The 22,381-nt window shown below is 40.5% G+C and overlaps 3 protein-coding genes across 4 annotated transcripts; 2 read left to right on the forward strand and 1 right to left on the reverse strand.

Moving 5' to 3' along the window:
• Nucleotides 1–810: 810 nt before the first annotated feature.
• LOC26536100 lies at nucleotides 811–5,235 on the reverse strand. 2 transcript variants are annotated; one of them, XM_015199208.2, is made up of 4 exons: nucleotides 4,683–5,235; nucleotides 1,445–4,509; nucleotides 1,258–1,385; nucleotides 811–1,171 (listed from the first exon to the last, which is right to left on the reverse strand). In XM_015199208.2, exons 1-3 carry the CDS (start codon nucleotides 5,146–5,148, stop codon nucleotides 1,287–1,289), a joined length of 3,630 nt encoding a protein of 1,209 aa, XP_015054694.1. In that variant the 5' UTR covers nucleotides 5,149–5,235; the 3' UTR covers nucleotides 811–1,171; nucleotides 1,258–1,286. The 2 variants fall into 2 exon arrangements, with proteins under 2 accessions (XP_015054694.1, XP_039226944.1); XM_039371010.1 differs by having other exon boundaries at nucleotides 811–1,385.
• A 6,996-nt stretch (nucleotides 5,236–12,231) lies between these two features.
• LOC26535127 (protein TRACHEARY ELEMENT DIFFERENTIATION-RELATED 7A) lies at nucleotides 12,232–13,296 on the forward strand. The gene is made up of 2 exons (XM_015199099.3): nucleotides 12,232–12,301; nucleotides 12,706–13,296. The coding sequence occupies exon 2, from the start codon at nucleotides 12,738–12,740 to the stop codon at nucleotides 13,242–13,244; it is 507 nt and encodes a 168-aa protein (XP_015054585.1). The 5' UTR covers nucleotides 12,232–12,301; nucleotides 12,706–12,737; the 3' UTR covers nucleotides 13,245–13,296.
• A 336-nt stretch (nucleotides 13,297–13,632) lies between these two features.
• LOC6527269 (protein spalt-accessory) lies at nucleotides 13,633–14,455 on the forward strand. The gene is made up of 2 exons (XM_002088327.4): nucleotides 13,633–13,726; nucleotides 13,789–14,455. The coding sequence occupies exons 1-2, from the start codon at nucleotides 13,715–13,717 to the stop codon at nucleotides 14,296–14,298; spliced, it is 522 nt and encodes a 173-aa protein (XP_002088363.2). The 5' UTR covers nucleotides 13,633–13,714; the 3' UTR covers nucleotides 14,299–14,455.
• Nucleotides 14,456–22,381: the final 7,926 nt, after the last annotated feature.

Consider the following 22,381-nt stretch of genomic DNA (forward strand, 5'->3'; position numbering starts at 1 on the left):
GCAAGTTCTTTCAATAAAATATAAGAAGTTAGCTAAATTAACTTGGTAATGTTTATTAGTTCCGAAAATATATTGCGTATTTATTTCAGTGAGTTTTTAAAATAGAAAACTAAACTCAATGAATGTACTTACAAGTTGCTTAAGAATGTTATGGTATTTAAAATATTGAAACCATGTGTGTTTTGTGCTACACAGTGAAATAAACTTACAAAATTGTTATGTGTTACTATTTTTTTTTTAGGCAGACAGTTCAAATGATTGTCTTCGTTTCGACTTAATACGAAATGTAATTTGCCATTCAATTGTGCTCATGGCAAATGGATTCGAAAGCGCATAGAACGCAGGAAGGAATAATTGCTTTTTTGCTAATTAATTTGTTATTTTGACTTGCTCCTCATCTGCCCATTGGCAATGAATGTCCCTTCTATTTTCCGACTGTCCAACTGTCCGACTGTCTGACTGCCTCATTTCTTTTTGCCTGTCCGATCCGAGCTTATTTCGCTATTAGCGAGGAGCCCTTGTAGGCGGAATGGATAATTAAATAAGGCGAACGGCGAACAGCGAACGGAGTTGAGGGAATGCGCCGACTTAATGAAAATTGCATTTTAATTTCATAAGCAAGGACTCTGGAAAATCGCCCCAATTAAATGCCCAGCCCAAGGACCGAAACCTTCATAATTTCCACATCTAGGCCAAATGAACTTTGTGGCTTAAAATAATTACCCAATTGGCTTTAAGTGGACACACGAGCATTTCATAGTTGGGACACCGCCCACTCACCCACCCATCCCAAAAAAAAAGGAAACTCAGTTGGAGGGAAAAATGGTTGCTTGAAAGTGTCCGTTTTTTATTTGATTTCCTTGCCTTTTTTGTTTTTTTTTTGTTTTTTTTTTGCTTTTGGTTAGCTGTCGCTCACGTAGGCAGTGTCCATGTAATTAAATTAAAATGGAAAATTTACTCGTACTGCGGATTAAATTAATTTTCATTTGCATTTGCATAAGTTCGTCCTCGCTGCTGCTTCTCCAGTTTTTCCCCATTCGGTTTGCGCTGGCCCTCGTCCACTCATTAATTCCTTCATTATGCCATTTATTGCTGAGTTTGCTGGAAATGTGCCTAAGTTTTTATTTTTGCGCCATGTTCATTAACACAACTCGGAGCTTGCATCTAAGTACTACGGCACATACATAGTTGCAATGGAAAGTTTCAAAAGAAATAAAGTTAGCTATAAATAAGGTATGATTCTAAAATAAAAAGTACCAGCCAAATTATTATTCATATATATAACGTCAGTCATAGGGTTTCGTTTCATAATATATCCACAAGAACTCATCTTTCTGCAATTTATTAATGGACAGGTTCAAAAACTCTTCATCAATGAAAACATTCTGCAAGAAAAGTAGGTAATTTAATCAATTACGCAAACATAACTCACAACTTTTCTTACCGGTTCAATGAAAACTAGACTAACAAAACAGCTTAACCTCAACGGACTTCGAACCTTTGGATCTCTGGCTAATTTCAGAGCTTGGATTGCTCGCTCCACAAAATCGCAGCTGATTAACTGCACACGAGAATTGAAATGCAAGTCAATGGATTGAAGATTTCGACATTCTTGAAGAGACGTCACAAGATGATCATATATTTCCGTGAATTGAGGATACGACTTGATTTCCAAGCATTCGAGATTTGTAAGACTGCGCAAATGGGAAAAACTAATGGCACGCCCAAATCCGCATCTTAGTTTTCTTAATGATACGATTTGCGTTATACTTTTAACCTCTTCTATGTCTAGATATCTGTATGTAATGACCAGCTCCTGGAGAGTGTGTATGTATCCCTCTGGCATAGGATCAAATATAGCTTTTAGGGAATATACTTCACGTGGCAACTCAATCACCAATCTTTGGCGGTCCAAATGATAAGCAACTGCCTTGGATCCTTTAAAATATGATGGCATAAGTTCTTGTAAAATGTGATCTGGTACTCGCGACATTAAAGTTTTCTCCTCATACTCTGCTGTATTCATCATAGGCGCACTTCGGCACCCTATTATAAGTGTTGTCAATTCAGATAGTTTCAAAAGACTTTTGATGTCTTGTAAGTCAGAAAATCTGTAATAGAGCTTCTGCAGTGACTCCATTTTTGAAATTTCATCTGCTTCCCTTTGCTCAATTGGCGAGCCTTTGATGATCAGTTTTTTTAGCATCGATCCGCTTGCCAAATTCAAAAATTGTAAAAATCCGACAAGGTAAGTATCACCTTTATTCTTTGATATTATAAGCTCATTAATGAATATTTGTTGGGGCCGAATTTCGAATGAAATTATTCCCTCGCTTGGCAATTGGTTTGGAACTGAGAAATTATTTAAAGAGATTTTCCCTAGAAGGCTCTTTAAAACATCTACTTTATTTAAGCCAATCACAAGGCAAGTCAGCTCTGGTAAAGTAGACAGCATTTCAAGATCCTCCGGAATATCGAATCCACATTTTAGAGTTCTCAGAGACTTCATTGCTGTCACTTCTTCTAACTCAATTGAGCTGAGTGTTAAAACGCTGGACTCCATTTCATCCTTCTCAGATTCAACGATCACTTCCTGAAGAGTTTGTTTAGAGGCTAGATTGGCCAAAAATAGTTGCAGTGATCTCCCATAATAGTTCCCAACAATGCGAACGGACTTTAAGTCCTTGAGACAAGCTAATGAAGCAATATTTGTGGACACAATGGAAAAATCCAATGAAAGTACGTCACAAAGTGTTAGCCGACCAGTTTTGTTGTTATAACTTATTTCTCTTTTCATTACACTTATGGTGAGCTCTTCTTCAATGGAATCAAAAATGTCAACCATATTCTCTGGAAATCGTTTACCACCAATTCCGATATAGACTAAGTGTCGCAAATGTTCGAAGCTTCTTGAGTTGGTAAATGTGCCATGAAGTTCCTTTAAAGATCTCAAATTGACCAATTCCTGCGTCTCGTGAAGTCCAAGAGAACCACCGAATACTTCAATTTTCTTGAGATGGTTATTGGTTAAAGACAGAGAGTTAAAAAAATAGCTTAAGCTGCCTCGTTTCAGAGTTATTCGAAGGTGTTCCACCCATTTCACACTAGCTATGGGAACCAGCAAGGTATCGTCCGTGTAACTTTCAAAAATACTCATTTGTAGGCCAATGAACTTAACTCTGCGATCTGCGTTTATTAATATGTCTTTGGTGGAAAAGCAGATTTTCTTTTCTGAGGACTGTAAAACTTTTAAGATACCATGTGACGTTTCGTGGAAATTTTGGCTTGAAGTAATTATAAGTTCTTCAAGGCTTTCTGAAGCGAGGTCCGAAAATTTCTCGATGTCCCGAGGATCTACAAACCCGCATTCCACTTTCTTTAAAGACTTTATTCGAGACAACTCCTCAGCCTCCAGAGAATCGATTGTTCCTGATGAGAGCCGGAAAGATTGAAGGCATGACACATCCTCAGACGCCAAAGCGCTGAACAGAGCCCGTAATGAGCCATTCGATGGTTTAGTGGTAACGACCAGCTCTTTAAGTTCTATGAGGTTTTGCAGAAGATGGATGTTCGTGGTATCTGAGAAGCCACAAACTAAATTCTTTAATTCCCTGCAGGTCGACAATGCTAATGTTTCCTCTGCATTGATCGTCGGTACGATTTGGCTTCTTAACTTCCAGCCCTTTTCAACAAGGATTTCATAATCACTCGTAAAGGGTTTCAGTGTGTTTATCGTCAGACTGGGCAATTTAACCAAATCCAGCATTTTGAAGAGTTCTACAAGTGAACCTGGCTTGTAAACGCCGTTAATTTCGAGGCTTTTTAAATGTGGAACCGTCAACAAGCCACCATAATCTGAGGCATGAACATTGTTAAGAACAAGGCCCAGATGCCCCTTTGAATTGTAATCTATATAGCAGTCTTTGAAGAGAATTTTTTTTTTCCACTGATCATCTTCAAGAATTCTGCACATTTGCTGTGAAATTGTTCTAAAATCATGTTCTGAAAGTACTTCCAGATATTCTAGGTAAAACAATTTGGAGATGGGCTCAAAACTTTGCGGGTCCACAAAGCCACATCTTAAGTCCCTTAGCAGTTTGATCTGAGATAATGCCGTTGTGTCCTCAAAATTTAAAAGAGCGTTATCTATGGATAGTTTTCTAAACGCCTCGGATTGTCTATTGGCCAGTGCTTGGAAAAGTGGCTTTAAGGTGCCTGGTTCGTGTACTCCACAAATCTTCAACTGTTCCAGCATGGACATTTTGGCCAGTGGTGCATATTCTAAGGCATCGCATTCGGGTTTCATCAAAAATGTAAATCGTCTCACTTGACTGCAATGTGGTGCGATATCGGCCAATCGCCTTCCCATCATATGGTCATTGAGAACAGTAAGTTTCCTCAAGTTTCGGTTATTAGAGCAGCATCTACACAAGTCTTCAACGTCCACTCTCACATGTAAAATGAGTTCAATGAGGCTTCCGAATCCCGAAAGGTCATCGATGGTGTATACTGAATAAAGGAATAATTAGATTTCAGAATTGTCGGGTACGCAAGGTAAAGATATTTCAGTACTCATCCTAGACTTGCAATATACCCATATGTTTAAATAAATAATTAAATCTTTACCACACTTAGCTGCTATAACTGATAAATAAGTATTATGGTTAATTCGTTTTACTCACCAGGAATATGCAGTTTCAAGACTTCTATACTCTTCTTTTTCCTAAGCTCATTCATTAAAAATGAAAATACCTCCATGTGCTCACTGTGATAATTTTCTGCGTGGTATTTCAACTCCACAGTCTTCAAGTTGACATTCTCTTTAATAGCAAGATATACGGATTTATAATAGGTTTCCTTTACTTTGGGTGTCAAGCTCTTAAGTCGTGTGTATAGTTCATCGAAGTGGATGTATACGTGACTCGCGAAAGTTAAATTTGGTATAAATAATCGTCTGTACAAGACTTTATCCCACTTATAAAACAGAACTTCAAACTGTTTGCAGCTCCCGATAAAATTTATGAAATCACGGTATTTAATTTCTTCCAGTGTCTCATATGGGTTTGTTTTTTCACAATTTTTTTTTATTTGTTTGAGTAACTCATAAAAACCATATTGATTTAAGTCCAGGATCGTCTTCTGTCCCATGTTTTCTACCTTTTCAGTGTTTTTCTTAAAATATTTTTTCGTATTTATTTATTGATATATATTTGTTGTTATTTATTTATTGTTATATATTATTGTTATTAAAAAATCGACAAAAGATCGACACTCGGTCGGAACTTTTTTAAGACTGAAGAGAAAAGAGGCAAGAAAGCTTTTAAGTCAAAACATTCTGAAAGTCATCGTCATGTTATCAGCTGATAAAAAAATGTTCTCTTCTCTTCAAAGAGAAAATATTTCGCTCTTTGTGTTTTTTACTGCATTTTATTTTATGTTAAGAAAATGTACTGAGAGCGTAAGTGTATTGTACATTTGTTTTTTTTTATGTCTTAAAAGCTTTTTGCCCCGCCCACTTCAACTGTGAATGCTAAAATTTCGCACTTCCACTAGCTGAGTGACGGGTATCTGATAGTCGAGTAACCCGACTTAGCATTCTCTTTGTTTTATTTTTATTTTTCGGTTAATAAACACCTATTCAAGTGTTTTTAAAGCTTATTCCCTCTCACCCGCCATGCAGCAAAGATAAATCCAATCAATGCCATTATTTTTATTTCATAAATTTTTGTAATCTTCCGCGAAAATATATGTATAGCCGAAAAATAAAATCTGCAACGAATAAGACACCATTTTCTTTGATAAATAATATTTAATAATTTCTATCTATCTATATAAAACACCTCTTCGAGCTTCAGCACACCTTAACGCTACGAAATGCCTCTAGTATAAAAAAAACATACATATTCTATGACATTAAATACCATAGCCGCACCTGCCTGGCAATTTTAGTTGAAAACTGAGTGCTGGCAAACCCGAGTTTATGATGTCCTGGTTAGGCAGGCGTACATACGCATTCCTTTCACTGTGGGATCCACAGGGCTGGAAATTTATGTTGTGTACAATGTTCAAATTCCAAATTAAAATCCTTCAACGAAAATTATTACATTTCATTTAAACCGAGCACCGAGCAAGTTAGGGCGCATCATAATTAATCCCATGCCAACCCAGAACTAAAGTGACGGAGAGGATCCCAGTCAAAGTGAATATGTGTGAGCGGTTGGATGTCATATAAATTCCATAATACAATGTAATTAAATTTGAGTCAAACTAAAGCACGTAAACCTCCCCATAATTGAGCGTCATCACATTTGAGTGCCTGGCAGCTATAAAACACTGAAAATTAAATCTTTTCAACTGTTTTGTAGCACATACATATCTAATACTGAAAACTTAAAGCTCAGAATTGCTGTAAAAAGAGTTAAATAGTTCTTAGATTTCAGATCAAATTATTTGTATTTCCCATTTGTCACAGCGGTTTTTTCCATATGAAGTCATAAACAAAGTGTGCAATTAAGCTGCTCGAGTGACAGGACCTTACCACTTCCTGTGCCCCCTTTCGCCGAAGAACTCTCTGATTTTTTCAGTTGGGCTTATTTTTAACATTTTATTGCTTATAATTTACGGGACAGGCAGTGTGGGGAAAATTCCCTCAAGTCAAAGTCGCGGACACGACATGGCGGCCAAGTGGCAACCTTTGTCCACTGACAGCACTGACCCTCCGTTGACCCCCGTTGACCCTCCCGTTGGACCCCCCCCTTGGACCCCTCAAATTGAGGGGATGGCCGGCAGCTCATTACAAAATGTTGGCGTCGGCTGTCAGCTACACATGAAAATGCACAACTTTTGCCTTATTACTGGCAGGACCAGCCAGACCCACGAAATCCTTCCTCTTGCTTGGCATTCGGCTTGGTAACCATTTTTTTCACCAGTTTCCTCATTCTGCCCTTGCTGAGGGTATAATGACTTTAGTCAGCAGTTTGCAACGCAGTGAATTACATATTTGCGACCATAATGCGTATATATATGATTTTTCAGTATAAAAAGGACAGTCAAAATAGCTATGTGCTTAGAACTTTCCAAAAAGTCTTTTTTTTTTGCAAATTGTATATGAGTAAATTGAAACAAAGTATAACCTTCGTTGTTTTTGATAATAAATATTTCTTTTACAGAAATGTTTTGACCATATATGTATAATTTCATATAAAGTCACTTAGCTGCTTAGAAACATAAATCACTTTTTGTAATTATATATGTAATTACTGCAAGGGTGTTTAAGCTTCATCTTAGCGAAGATTTCTCGTTTTATTTTAATTTTGTGCCTCGCTCTCTCACTTTTCCTTTGGTTCCGCTGCCTCGGTCTTTTTATTCTAATTAAATTTTTCTACCCAAGGGGAGGTGGAAACGAGCTTGGCTTTGGCGCCCAACAAGGCGAATTTATTCTTCTGTAAAAACAAGAAAAATTACGCAAAATAAATAAATTTACATAAGCTTGACATGTGCAAAGAGGAAAAAAGCGAAGCAAGTATTTGTACATAACAATAAATAAAATTGCATTTTCATTTGCGTTGGACCCGACTTTGGGTTGGTTTTTAGGTCTAGGTTTCGTTACGTTTTCCAATTTCTCAAGGAAAGCCAACTGGAATTAAAACAAACAAGAAATAGGGCTACTTGGTAAGATCGCTTGGCATTGGCCAGTTACTCGAAAGTATTTAAAAGGGTAGAAAGAAAATGTAAAGCAAGCTCATAGCAATCTGAAAGTAGACTCAAAGGATATTCTAAGCAAAACATAAGGGAACCCCAAATAAAGACATTGTAAATCCAAAAGCAACCCAAAGTTAACCAAAAGCTAACCAAAAGCAGTGAATGTAAATGGTAAACTCTAAAAGTAAATATTGGAAGGGTTACTTAGTTGAAGAATATTCTTTCATGAGGATCTTTAACATCTTGAATTAATTTTAACACTATAAGAGGGCCTAACACGTTTCAGAAGAAACAGTTGAAAAATGCTTTTCTTTAACAGTTAAATCGGTGCCTAATGTAACTATCTGTTTTAGCCGCTTTCTATGTTCAACGCATGAATATACTTCGATGGGGGACTTTGGCTATATCATTAAACTTGTTTCATTTTCCATCTGCCTCTGACTTTCGCTTGCCCTGCCGCTATTTTAATAACGTGCATGCTGCGCATTTGGGATAACATCTGAATTTATGTAACGACACACAGGCACAAACAGAAATGGCAGCCAGACAGGCGGAAAAGCGGGAGAGAGGGGCAGCGACGATTTTCCGGCGCCCGGCAAGAGATGGAGCGAGAGGGGGAGCGGGAGCAGGGTCTGGAAGAAAACTCAAATAAAAACTGATGCGGATTAGTATTTAAAATAATGTCCTGCAGGGATATAACTTGTGCCCACCCCTCAGGCCTCAAGCCTCAAGCCGTGGGCCTCATTCCGTTTTCTTGCTGCTTTTATTTTTTCTCACTTGATTTTTTATTCTTTTGTATCCTTATACTTTTCTGCCATTTTAATTCCTTCGCAGCGATTTTTCCTTTCGGAGAATGTTTCATCAAATTTATATTTGCAGATAAGTGTGCCTTGGGATGGCAGGGAAAACGGACGTTTTTATTACGGGACAATTTACATATTTTTCTTGTTAAAATTCCTCAACATTCCCCCTGCAACTGGGTCCTTCGTGTCATATGAATTTTTCCCATTTTCTTGTTCCTGAATTAATGTTAATTTTTATTACACTTACTGTATCGCTCCTGCCCCACGAACCAACCGATCCCCCATTTCATTTACATTCAAGTTTGTTTGTCTAAGCGATTTGAAAAAAAAAGAAAGAAAACAAAAAAAGCTAAGAGGGAAAATACCAATGGCGAAGTCCACATGAAAATGTTAATAATAAAACAACAAAATCCGAATGAATGCGTTGCAAATCGAAAAATAATAAAAATCGAATCGCTCCTTCATTCCCGATTTTCCGTTCTGTCTGCAGGACATCAAGTCGCCCCGTCGACGCCTCATTACGTATTCCCTGAACAAATTCTATTAATTATCGTTATGTCCTTCTGATGGGTGACTGGACCTGGACAGGATCAGGACTTCCCGCTGCTTGCCCGCTCTTCTCTTAATGAAGGTAACATAGGGGATTTTAATTTCTTCCAATAAAGAATGCTTAGCTCCCCCGAGAAATGGTAATCAATTTGTTTAGAAATAATTATTTGTAAATGTAGGGGAATTGTATATTTTTACCAATTTAACAATCGAAAATCAGAAAATAGTTTTGTGTGCACTTTCCATGTGATATTCAGCTACTAAATTATTCGCAATTCAATTTGCAATGGCCAAATAAAATCACAGGCAGCCAACTAAAGAAATGGGACATCGAGCACTCGTACTGGAATATGCAGAGATGAGCAATTTGTTGTTCTGAGGCAACTGGCGCCCGTCATGGAAAATTCTAAATGTTTCAATCAACTATTCGCAATATTAAATATTAACGTAAAACTCGAGTGGAGTTGTCTCGGACTGACCCTTTCGATGCTGTGCCCAAAAGGTCATCATGTGTCTGCAAACACACTTACATCGCATGGATACTAGAACCTACACAAGGCAAAACATTATTTTCCTATTACAAGAGTTGGACGAACATTGTGTTTAGCAAGGGGTTTTAGTCAGGAATATCTCTTAGTTTTAAAGTGAGATCTTTGAATGTACATAGTAGTATTATTTTGCAGTGCACAGAAGCTGGCAAAGTAATTTTGGACATTTTTCATCATAAACAGCAATGACTATGCTTGCAGTTGGAGGACTCAACCCCTTCTGGGAATTTCTTCCTTGGCCGGGCTTTGATTTCGAATTGGATTTGAATTCGAAATTTTTGGCTTTCAAGGACCGCCGGAGGTTGAATGGGAAATGGCAATGGAGTCCGAGTTGGTCAAGTTGGTCAACGCATAAATATTTCTCTTTGTTCAGCCATCGCATTGGAGTCAAAAAAGAGCATTACGTGAGTGTGCGAGTGAGTGTGTGTACCTGTGCACCACATATCCACACATCCTTGCCTGTCTGCACTCATCCCCCCTCATCTCCTGTCTGCAAAACCCCCTCGCACCGGCACAAACAAACAAGCAGAAGGTCCTGGAGTGGTGGGCAGCTGGAAAGGATGGTCAGATATGAGCAACGGTCGAATGGTCAAGTCAAAGTTATTGTCATGTCATGTAAGTGCCAGCCACCCGACACCCCCTTCACACCCCCTTTTCTGCATCCTGGCTTGGTCAGATTTCCCAATTTCATCTTCATCTTCATACAGTACAAGTATGCCATTTTGTTTTCCCTTTGCGGCACACAGTGGGTACCAAAATTGTTTTTCACCAAACCTTTTCAAATACATTTGTTGTTCAAAGGCCGACATTATAAACATACCACTGCTGGAACATATTCTTATGTGAACTAACTGCAACTTAGTTTAAATTTGTTTCTTTGTCGATTAAATGTGAAAAGATGTTGTATCTTAATAGTGATTTAAGATGTAGAGCACAACATGAAATGCTTACAATATCCTATTTTTTCTGCTCTGCTAGAAAATCATTTGACGTTTTGGAAAGTGTGGATAGTAGATGATGAAAAGCTGACACACGTGCGCTGAAGTTAAATGTATACACACCTGCCAGAAAAGCATTATCGGAAATTCATTGAAACTTTTCATAAGTTTCGAGAGCGCGGGAGGAGATCGTGTTCGGGAAAAGGTTTTCCCGTGGGTTGGGTAAAATGTAAATATCGGTGGTAATGGCCGCCGCCCCGGGAGGCGGAAAAATCAACTGACCAGTAACTTTGGAGCCAACTTTGATGGCATCTTGCGAAAGTTGGAAGTGACTTAAGTGAAATTTCCACCTCAGGCGGCTCAGCAGGATGACCTCGTCCCCTTTTCCTTGCATCTTCGAGGGGTCACGCCATGAGCATGAGTAAAAATTAAATTGATTTTCCTCGGACATTGTTCGAGGCATGCTCTTCTCTCTGGGCCTTCATGGTCCTTTGTCAACCCTATGGATTTCGAATAGATTTCTTTTCTTGTCGCATCCCTCTGAGAACTTGAGCTGGACGAACTCCTTCAAGTCGCACATGTCGCATATTAAATTGGTGGGCAAATAGTTGTGCCAGCCTGTATTCTATTGACTCACTTTTACAACTCAACCAAAAGTGTCTCGCATCTGCCCAAATTTTTAGCCAGCAAAATATTAACTTGAGAGCTTTTCCCCTGCAGTCGACCAATTCCTTTTCCACTCGACTTAAGCGACAATTTCATTTCAATTAAATTATAATTATATCTTCAGTTTGGCCCCATCAAGTTTCAGTCAAACAAAAAGTACAATTTTCATTTTCACCTTTGCGAAAGACGAGGCGGGCGTTGATAATTCCCCAAAATTGTTTGACACTTCAAAGTCATTATGAAGATAGCAATCACCAATCCCGTTCCTCGGTCCGCTCAACTTTTGCTCCTTTCTCCAAGGGTCCTGGCATATCTTCACGGCATTCACTCCCTGCCACTCCCAAAGCCCAGCAATCCTTCAGCTCCATTCTGCCCCTCGTCCTCCTGCCACTTCACTCAATCCTAAGATGGGAATTGCCACGTCTGTCTACATGCCTACATACCCGCAGCGCTTTTTGATGTAATTTTGGCATAAGCCAAAAAATGTTGCCTTTCTCGAGATGTCTTTGTCTCCACTCCCGGCGAGCGGTTTTCGAATGCGACACGCTCTGACAAATTCATCCGGGGAAAATGAGGAAAATGGCTGAAAATTAAATTTGGAATTAAAATTTTGGCCCTGGGCACATAACTTTATGCCGCTGGATTTCCTTTCCGCCCAAATGGGTTGCGTTGCTTAAGGATGAATCCTTGCAAGCGAAGGCGTGTTAATAGCTAAGAAGATTCTCGGAAATTAAGACGATTTAGTTGTTTAATTATTTGGTTATTACTAGGTTCTATGCATTTAAAGGTAGATCAATTACGTTTCAAAACGTTATTAAGTAATAAAATATACTTCTCACAGTTTTAGAGTTTAACAATGTAGCTAATATTAATAATATTTTCATCTCCGAATTTACTTTTAATCTCAAAAGCATTTGAATGTATGGTATTTTTGGCGGCGATATATTATCAACGAACAACTCTTCGAAGCTTCTAAGAATAAACCTACAGGTTATTTTTTGGCAACCAAATACAATGCCACTCTAGATTGAGAATAACTTTTTATCAGCTGAGCCAATTCATTTGATTAAAACAACAAAAGACAAAGCATTAAGTTGTGTGTATAATTTTCTTCTTACCTTTACATTTGATTGGAATTAATTGTTAAAATAAGAAGAGAGGAATAAGAATAAGAGAACAAAGAACCAGACATAATATGTGTTTGAATACTATACTTATAAACCTATATACATCAATAAAGAGACCTACTCTGCGTCAACAAATTGAATTCAAAACTTGTTTTTGTTTATTGCTTTTGATGCAAAAGCCGTCATGAGTACGCTAAAAAAAAACTTTCGGAATTAAACATATGAGCACTAAGTTGCATATAGAAAAAAATGAAATTTATGAATATGTTCCTAAAAATATTCTTATAGTCGTATTGTATGTACATAGGACGTAAAAACATATATTTCTTTTTGATATGAAAACAATCATAAGCATTTTATTCCATTCTTTTAGATCTTTACTAAATTCGTCTGAGACTCGATCAGATGTCCTGTCACCGATTTTCAGGAGGAGGACACCACCCGCCTGGAGGTCCGCCTCCCCCTCGCCATCACCACCACCATCGTGGCAGACATGGTAGTGGTAGACACTGTGGACACGGACACCAGCGTTTTCCACCACCCCATCATTGGCCCCATGGACCTGGAAGTCACTTTTGGGAGGAACATGGTCCACCTCCACCACCACCACCCCATTGTCTACCACCGGGGGGATATCCGCATGCTGGTCACTATTGGCATGGTCATCCTCCTCCGCCAACTCCGCCAACTCCGCCGCCTCCGGTACCATCACCACATCACCCGCAACCATCAGGATCTCCACCACGAGGGTGTCCGCATTGTGGTTGCCCAGGAGGCGGTCCACCTCAGAGTGGATCGCCTGGTACCGAAAGACACCCAACTCCCAACGAAACCCCAAACGACGATCAGCAAGACAAACTGCCCACTAATGAAATACCTGGAAAGAACAAATACGAAATAATTGATCTTTGAATCCATAATAGATATAATAATATAGAGTAATTGCATTTGTATCTGAGAATAAACTTATACATATATCAACCAGATTTTCCCCGATCGAAAAATCGAGTAATATTTTCAAAGATTTTATGCTTAAGTATAAAAACATTTGCTTAATTTAAAACTCATTTCAACACTTAACTTTGTACTAACACGTTTTATTCTATTCCTGGTTTTCTCTGTTTTTCCATTTCCCCTCTTCCATTGAACTGGTTTATTTTATTTTCCATCTTAGCCAGATGTCGTCAGCAATACGTGGCTGTGTTTTCCTTCTGCAGGTTACAGGTAGAGACCAACAAAACAGTATTCCCTTACTCTTATAACCCACTGAAATTCCTCAGCCAGGTAGAATACCTTTCGGCTTACCTACTGGAAATTACCCATCCGTGGTATAAAAATCAAACATTTTGGAAAACTACTTTAGTACTGAAACTTCTGCCACGATGAAACTACTGGTGCGCTTTCCAGCTAAGAAAACCTCAATTTAGAGTCTAACTTCGTAATTTTATAACTACAGATTGCTGTCTCTGCGCTGGTGACCACTGTTATCGCCCAGAATGGCTTCGGCCAAGGTGGGCAAGGATCATTTGGAGGACAAGGAGGATTTGGAGGATACGGAGGACTCAGCGGACAAGCCGGTTTTGGCGGCCAAATAGGATTCAACGGTCAAGGTGGACTCGGTGGCCATGTGGGAATCGGTCATGGAGGAGTAGGCCCGGGTCAAGGACCACCAAATCAGTATCAGCCTGGTTACGGAACTCCTGTGGGATCTGCTGGAGTTGGTGGCCCGGTGGGAATTGGGCACGGAGGAGTACCCCCGGGTCCAGGAGGATTCGCTGCTCAAGGTTCACCAAATCAGCAACAGCCTGGAATTTACGGATCTGGCCATTTCCATGGAGGTAATCCTGTTGAGTCTGGTTATTCGCACGGAAATCATCATGAATATCCGGAACATCATGGCGCTCATCACCGAGAACACCATGAGCACCATGGACACCACGAGCATCACGGACATCACAGGCATTAGCACTCAGAATTCTTTTTTATTTATCTTATACCTAGAGAATTTAATACTATAGTTCTTTACAGTAAATTTCTAACACAATTATTTCTCCAAAAATCTGAAATCTATTTTGTATCTATTCCATTAATATATTAATGCCGAGTGTGCAGATTTGAAGTGATTTGTAAAAGTGATTTTTTCTTATCAGAAACCCTCTTGAGATCCACCTCACAACGTGACTTCTTGAATTTCAGTATCTAAAATGAAAAAACTGAGTCTCAATAAAAAAGTAAATAAGGAAACGAAACGAAACCCTTTACTCTGTCCATTTTGGTTGAGGCATCTATAAATTATTTCGCAGATAGCATACAAGTATATGCCCCACATCCCATCTCAACTCTTGCAATCGGGGAAAAGGATGCCGGCGACCGCTCCCCAGCGACATTTTCTGACCGACGCAGCTGACAGAAATGAAAAATAAGCGACGTCCGACCAAAAGGGGGTGGGGCAGTGGGAGGTGGGGTTCAGGTGGGTGGGGGTTGAAGGTGAAAAATAAAAAATGGCGTCCAGTCGAGTGCTCAACCTCAAGATTTATAACGAAGGGAAAAAAATAGAGGCGATGGTGGGAAAAAAGAGCACACGTTAAAATAATGCAAAAGCTGAAGAAAACTAAAAATAAAATGTGCGAAAAACGGCCACCCACACGGACCACCCAAGGAAAGAACGAGAAGGAACACCACACACACACTGATACACGCAACAACGGAAGTGGAAAGGATAAAATTAATTTTTCTCCTTTATTGCCATTTACTTCACCTGCTGCTGCTTTCTCCCACTCCCACTCCCACTCGCTCGCGCTTTTCCTCCGAGGAGAGCGAAAAAGTGGCCCGGAAAAGCGGGGCGGCTGAAAGTGGGTGGTGGCCAAAGGGTGACCCGAGCCACCCAAGCGGCAACATTGCTGACGCTATCAAACACCACAAACACATTTAGTTTGCGGGAATTTGTTTTTGCGTCGCTCACTTTTCTTGCTGCTTCTTCTTTTGGCAATTTGCGCCATAAAAATGTGCAAAAAAATTGCAACAAAATAAAAGCGGAATAAAAAGGCCATGAGAGGCAAGAAGAAACTGTCCGACGAATAAAAATGGCATAAAAATATTCCACTCACCTCAGAGGTGCGAATCGGGTCTCCAATACACTGTCGAGTATAAATATGTAGCTTATAGATATTGCAAAATATTATATTTTCAATTATAAATATAATTAACAGAGAATAAATTATTTTACATTTTGCTATTACCAAAACCCACTTTTGGATCACTTTTTGGTGCAGTGCCGAAACTTTCACGTAGCCACCATATCCTTTCTTCTTCGCTTTCTTCATCTCTGAACAACTCAGTCCGAACTATAAAATATCTATAATAAATCTACTTTTTTTCAAGAGCAAATGCTGAAGAACTCACCGAAGCCTCGCCAAATAAAAAAGATGGCAAAAGGAGGGAATTTAATACAGAGAGTCGTTCACATGTGAAGGAAAAGGGCAGAATGTAGCCGTGTCCAGTTCAAAGGGAATAAAAAAGTGGAAACCAATAACAGCAATGGGGATGCAGGACCGTCCGCAGGACGAGAAGGAAACATATCAAGCCGAGGCGAAGTGAAGTGAAGCAATAAAAATGAAATGGGAGTACCAGGAAACAGGACGGGAAAGATTATGTCCCCTCTTTTGAATCAGATAACTAGATGAAAGTGGAAATAGGATGACCTCACCTAGAGTCCAGTCAATGTTTACCCTTCTCCAACCCTTGGCCAATATTGCGCATACGCAATGTGCCAGGCCGCCATTTGGGGTGGGGAATTATGAAGGTGACCGCAGGAATTATGAATTTGCTTAGTTTCTGCAGCCAATCGGAAAAGCACCCAACCACCCAACGGCAGTTCAGCCAACCACAGGAAGGTCCTTTTTGAACCTGCGCTTATTGCATAAAGTTATGTGTATACATCATAAATCCATAACGTGCCATACACCCTCTTTTTGGAGGAAGGAAAGAAGCCCAGCCAGGCTCTGTTGTCGCTGGCTTCAAATTACAACCACAAACACAACGGAAATGGGGGCGATCGAGGGGGTAAACAGCCCTTAGAACCCACCCACATGCACGCACACCAGCGCATTTCGCTTAAGTCAACAAAAGAGGGGGAAACGGGCGAAAAGAAAGCGATTTTTGGGGGTGAAATACCGAGTCCGGCGGCAGCACCCTCAATGCCACCCAATTATAACCGAATGGGGAAGTCGGAGTTTCTGGGTGGGCGAAATGGTTGGAATGGGTGGCTTATTCGAGCTGCACGCTTTGTTATTGTTTCATTTTTCTCGTTTTCCCTTCGATTTTTCTTCTATTTATATACGTGCCAGCGAGTGTGTTTGTATTTATGTGGGATATAGGGATATAGCCAGGACTCGCAAGATACACGTACACACAGCGTTCGGGCAAAGTTACTGCGATACGTGCAACATCATAAAAAGGACAAAACAATAACAATAAAAATCATATATACTCATAGCCCGGCCAAGACCACACCACCCACTTATGCCACCCCACAACATCCTGGTGTACATGCACGAGTATATGTGGGTTTATATGAAAATAAACGGAGACCGTTAAGATATGAGCGTCCACAAGGAATACAGAGTGAAACTGCCCCACAGCACCTCTTTAATGTTTATTTTTCCCGGAGATCGACTATCAATGGTCCACGCCTTTTATATATCCCTACAAATGTACGAGTATATAAAGCTTTGTCACAGAGGCATAAATATAAACATTTGCAAAATTGTCTTTTATTTAGATGGCCAATGCATTGAACTTCTATTGATAAATCATTAACTTGGTTAGCAGCATAGTTCTACTATAAACATTTGCAAAATTTTCTTTTTTTTGAACTTCTATTGATAAATCATTAACTTGGTTAGCAGCATAGTTCTACTAGTTAGAAGTGACTTTAAAGTGCAAGTCTAAGAAAACCCACAATAGATCACTGAGCATCTCGTCCTGCCCCTGGCTCATTCCATGTGGCATATGGCACGTCAGCGCCTGCTGGACTGGACTCCATCGATTTCCCTTAGCGGCAAATAAAAACACATTAGACCAGCTAAGAAGCTCATTTGTGGAGGGGGATGGAAGTGGGATTTGAGAGATGGCCACGGCAGAGCCAAGGATACGACGTTCGCTGTTTGGCTTGATAAAATGCGTTAAAACGAAAATTAAGCAACACAATTAATGGACTCGCTTTATCATACAATTTTAATGGCTCAAATAAATTGGCCAGAACTGGCCTGAGCCGGAGACCAGAATAGAATGGCCGAACTGAGACTGGAATCTAGAGCACACTCTCCCTCTTTGCTCGTGGCTAGATGGAAAAGTTTTTGTATTTCTTTGTCTGACATAAACACAAATGTATTTCCCACAAATGGATATACTACATATTTATGTATTTGACTTGCTTCTATTTTCACGATTGAATTTAGCCCTAAGCTTAATTAGTTTCAGGTCTGTCTGCTGTTCATTTGTTCAATAAAGTCATTTTTGGGGAGGATTATCCAAATGGAAACCCAATTGGGATATTGGACGTCTGTCTTTGATGGAAGATCTTCCAGGAAATGTGCCAGATTGCCCAACATTTTCACATTTTTAAATGAATCTGATTTAAATACAATTACATTTTGGACAGGTACTCTGATAGATAGTCTATGGAATTCTTTCAATACCAAAGTCGTGTATTTGCTTATCGATGCATGCATAATTGATGCATGACATCATATTTTTGAGTCCATCAACCAGTTCCTCGTACCTCATCTCATCGGTCTGCCCTCAAGAAAACTCACATTGTTATAAAAGTGCAAAGAAACACGGCCGAAATGGGGAGCTGTAGGCTAAAATACCACCCAATCGAGGAGAAACCAAAGAGAACTCAGCTTGGCGGAGCGGAGGCGAAGTGAAACGAGTCCACAACTTGACCAAATCGAGGAGCAGTGGAGGAGGAATCGGGAGCAGTGGCCGCAGAAATATTCGAGGAGAAAGCGCGCCATTCGTTCGCGGGAAACACCCACTAGTGATGCGAATGTTACTACAGCTAAGCAATAAAGGTACCAGTTTGGTAACAGTTTGGTACCTCTGGTAAATAAATATAAAGATAATAATGTTCCTGTTCAAAGAATATGCAAGATTAAAAACTTATTTAAAAGCAGCTTACCTTCAATGCTTCACTTTCATACAGTCAAAATCAAAATATCAGTTATTATATATCAGTTATAATAAATAAATGAAATTTGTTCCAAGATAAGTTCTAGTTTTATATGTATTATTGGTACCGAACTGGTACACAAATTCGATAAGCAGTTTCCATCACTGTGAGAGTGAGAAAGTTGTCTTAAGGGAAGAGCGAGCAAGCAGTGCGGGAAATTATGAAGCAGAAGACGTAGGTTGGGTGGAAAAAGGGGGGTGTGGGTCAGTAGGTGGTTCTGTGGGTGGCTCACTAGGTGGCGCAGTGGGTGGCCAAGTGTACAGGACACCGCCGACCTGAGCAAAGGACAGCGGAATAACAAAAGCAAAGGCGACGCACACACAGGCACTGCGAAAAAAATGAGAAACCGTGTGGTCCGCTGGCTCGGCAAAATAAATCGCTGGACACGAAAGCGAGCGAGTGCGAGCGGGATAGAAGAAGGGCCAGAAGAAGGACTTGCTGGAGCCGCAGTGCGATAGAGAGGGCAAGGACTAGCTGACCAAGGAAGAAAGAGAGACAGAGAGAGAGAGAGATTGAGGGGCAGCGAGCGCCAACAGGAATAATAAATTGAATGAAATATTTTTATAACCACACACACACACATATACGTGTGCACAGCAAACAGCAGGAAATAGAGGGAAAAAATATAGTGAATAAGAGAGAGAGAGAGAGCGAGAGAGGTTGATGCCGCAGCAGGGAGAGGGAGTGAAAGAGATGGGCAGCTGAGGGATATTGATGGGGCGCAACAGTAAAAGGAACCCATGGAAAAAAGGAAGGAACGCCATCGTGCTTATCAAATATGAAGGAACCGAAAGTGGGTCGAGGTTTCTGGGTGGTGCGGTGGTATGGTGGTGCGGTGGCTGGGCGTTGGTATCATAAAAACCATGAGCTCACCTGGGGTAGTTGGGTCGAAAGTTTAATGGATGCCCGATGCCCGATGCCACGACAGGTGGTCAGAGCACGCCCACTAACGAACGCCCAACTCCCCCCATCTTACACATATTCTTCTCCTTTTTTTTGTAGTCATAAAAACGGGGTGCAAGGAGGATCGAATGGGAGCTGGCACACGTGCGGATAATAAAAAATGTTTTACTTTTCAATCGACCAATAATATGGCGTTCAATGGACAGGCCAAACGTGCTAGACCCAAACAAAGAACCCCCCTTCCCCCCATTCCCCCAAGCAAGAGGGAAGCTACGGGCTTGTGTGGATTCACACACACGTACGTAGTTCAATCATCGTTAAAAAGAATTTCATTTTGAAAAATGCCAGAACTTCAATAAATTATATTGCTTCTGGACCACAGAAAGGAAGCTGGAGGAGGCGCGTGGGGTCAGGGGAGGAGGATGCTCGGTCGTGGAGGGATGTGGCCACCGTCAGGTTCGCTATCATAACCACAATACAAAGAAATCGGGTGGGCAAACAAAAAATACAAAAAAAAAAAAATAAATGTGTATAGAAGGAGCCATCCGCCGTTGGTGTCCGTAAGATACCCGGGTGCGGACAGGTGAATCAGGTCATCGGGGGCCCTGGGAATGTGGAGCGAGGATGAGACCCGGAGCCAATGGCATTCTATAGCGTCAGCGTCTCCAGCTGCCCGCTCGATGGTTATTGGTTCGCGTTGCAGAAATATAATACACACACACACCCACACAGAGCTCTGGATATGTGAAATAAAAATTGTGAAATGAAAGGAAGGAGCGGAAAAGCTGAGGAAAAACTGAGGAGCAGCCATAGAAAACTATTGGAAATGCGAGGGCCGTTACGAACTCAACTTTGTTGCAACGCGACATTTTTTTTTGTTTGCCCTCGACCTTAAGTTGGTTGGTGGGCGGAAGTGGGAGGAAGTGGGCGGAAGTGGGCGGAAGTGGGCGGAAGTGGGTGGCCGCCATTGTCATAATGACGCGCATTCCTGTGCACTTGGCTATGGATTGGAGGATCCTCTTCTGCCAGCGCGCTATTCGCTAATTAAGTCATGGGCTGTCCTGCTCTACGCTCAGCAACACTGCAAGAAATTCCTATGCCACGAAAGACTTGAATATTACAAACTTACATTTCAGGGGGCAATTTCTACACAAAATTATACAAGCAGAATTAGTCGAAAGATTAAAATACAAGTTTTAGGTGTACTACATATAGTTTTATTGATGTGTGGAATATTTTCACAATCTTTAAATTTAACAAAGTTAAAGTTTGTTTTTGATAGTTAGAAAGATGTATATATCTTCAAACACTTTTGATTATTACATGCTTCGTGTATGATTTGTAAGAAGATTTGGAATTTTATGCATAGTTTGGCAATCCAACTCTTCATCCAAATAAAACTTCCCACAGCCCTCGAGATGCGTGTGCGAATTCCCGAGAAGCTAATCAGGCAAGCCTAACCGAATTGGCTCTGAAAATCCGTCAAAGTCACTGCCGTTTGGCCCGCGGCGTGCATCCCAGGCCATTAGCCTATAAAAGCGCCCACACATGTCAGCCAAAAAGTCCTCGAGGCGCACTCCGCCCGTTGTCATCGCTATCGGTATCCGTATTCACAGGAGCATCATTTTAGAAGAAAGGATACCCCAGTAGCTGTACTGAAAGCTTGGATATTTTTCAGCTAAATGGTGGGTTACTTATTATTTCTCACATCTCACATGTATAACCTACTCCAAAACGTTTAAATTCATTCAAAAAATATCAATTGATTTTAATTTATTTATTTATGCTTACAGCGACTTCAAGAAAACGGAATAGCTTTAAATTTAGTTATTTGAACCAATAACATATTATTTTCAATTTGTCCATCTAGCTGATGTAAACCAATAATGGAATTACTTCACTGTTGCACCTCTTAAGTAATATATTATATTATATATTATTTTTAAAAACCCAATCTGTCGTTTTTAGCTGTTAGCTCTTATTCGGGGCAACACTGGCGTGCGAAAAGGGGAAATCCGATACTAGCCCGAAAAACGCGTCAAACTTTGACAGCCGCTGGCTCAGTGATGGGGAGTGGATTTCTGAAAAATGTGTTGCATGTTTATTTGAAAAATCGCTAAAGGATAACTAAAGGATTCCCCTAGGGGTATTTCGCAAGCTCGAGTGATTTGTTTGCGAATTTACATACTCGTATATATGTATGTATAAAACCACTCCTTACCCCAGAGCTCCCAGGGTGTTTTCCAACTGGTTGAACAGCTCCGCGCTTTCTTTTCATTCTTTGCCTTTTTGGTGCTACTCAATACGCTGTGGCAATAATTTTGCATAACGAATAAGTTGAATAAGTAAGAGTATCCAAATTGAATCAGTGCAGAATGGAATACCCCCTAGGTGGCGCTGTGGTGTTAAGTGGCGAATTCAATTTCGCTGGCAGTTTACGGCTCTGAGTTGACATTTATGAGACGCCGACGCCATTTGTGTGGCGCTTTTCCCGAAAGTGGCGCTTATCGATTTCCAGCTATTTTCGGGGTTGCGAAGAACGGAAAGCAATCCCCAAATGGCGGCAGCATCATTAACTAACCTGCCCCGAAGTCGCTAAATAATGTAATTTATGAATTACAATTAAAAATGCGCCAAGGGCAGAGGACATTCAGCTGGGCAAACACATGTGTCCGTCCTCTTTGGGGGTGCTTACCCTCGGTCATCGTTGTCTGACCATTTTGTGCTCCCCCTCCACTCCTCTGGCAACTGTAATAAAACTCCCCATTTGGTCATTTGGCAATTATCCCGATAAATTAGCAGCCGGACAATGGCACAGCAGCGCCGCGTCGCCCTCCAACCACCACCCACACTGGACTGGACCTCAACTTCCTGCGAGGGATGGCACATGGGGTAGCTCGAGTCCTTGAAT

This window comes from Drosophila yakuba, chromosome 2L (assembly GCF_016746365.2).
Source record: "Drosophila yakuba strain Tai18E2 chromosome 2L, Prin_Dyak_Tai18E2_2.1, whole genome shotgun sequence".
Taxonomy (NCBI): Eukaryota; Metazoa; Arthropoda; class Insecta; order Diptera; family Drosophilidae; genus Drosophila; species Drosophila yakuba.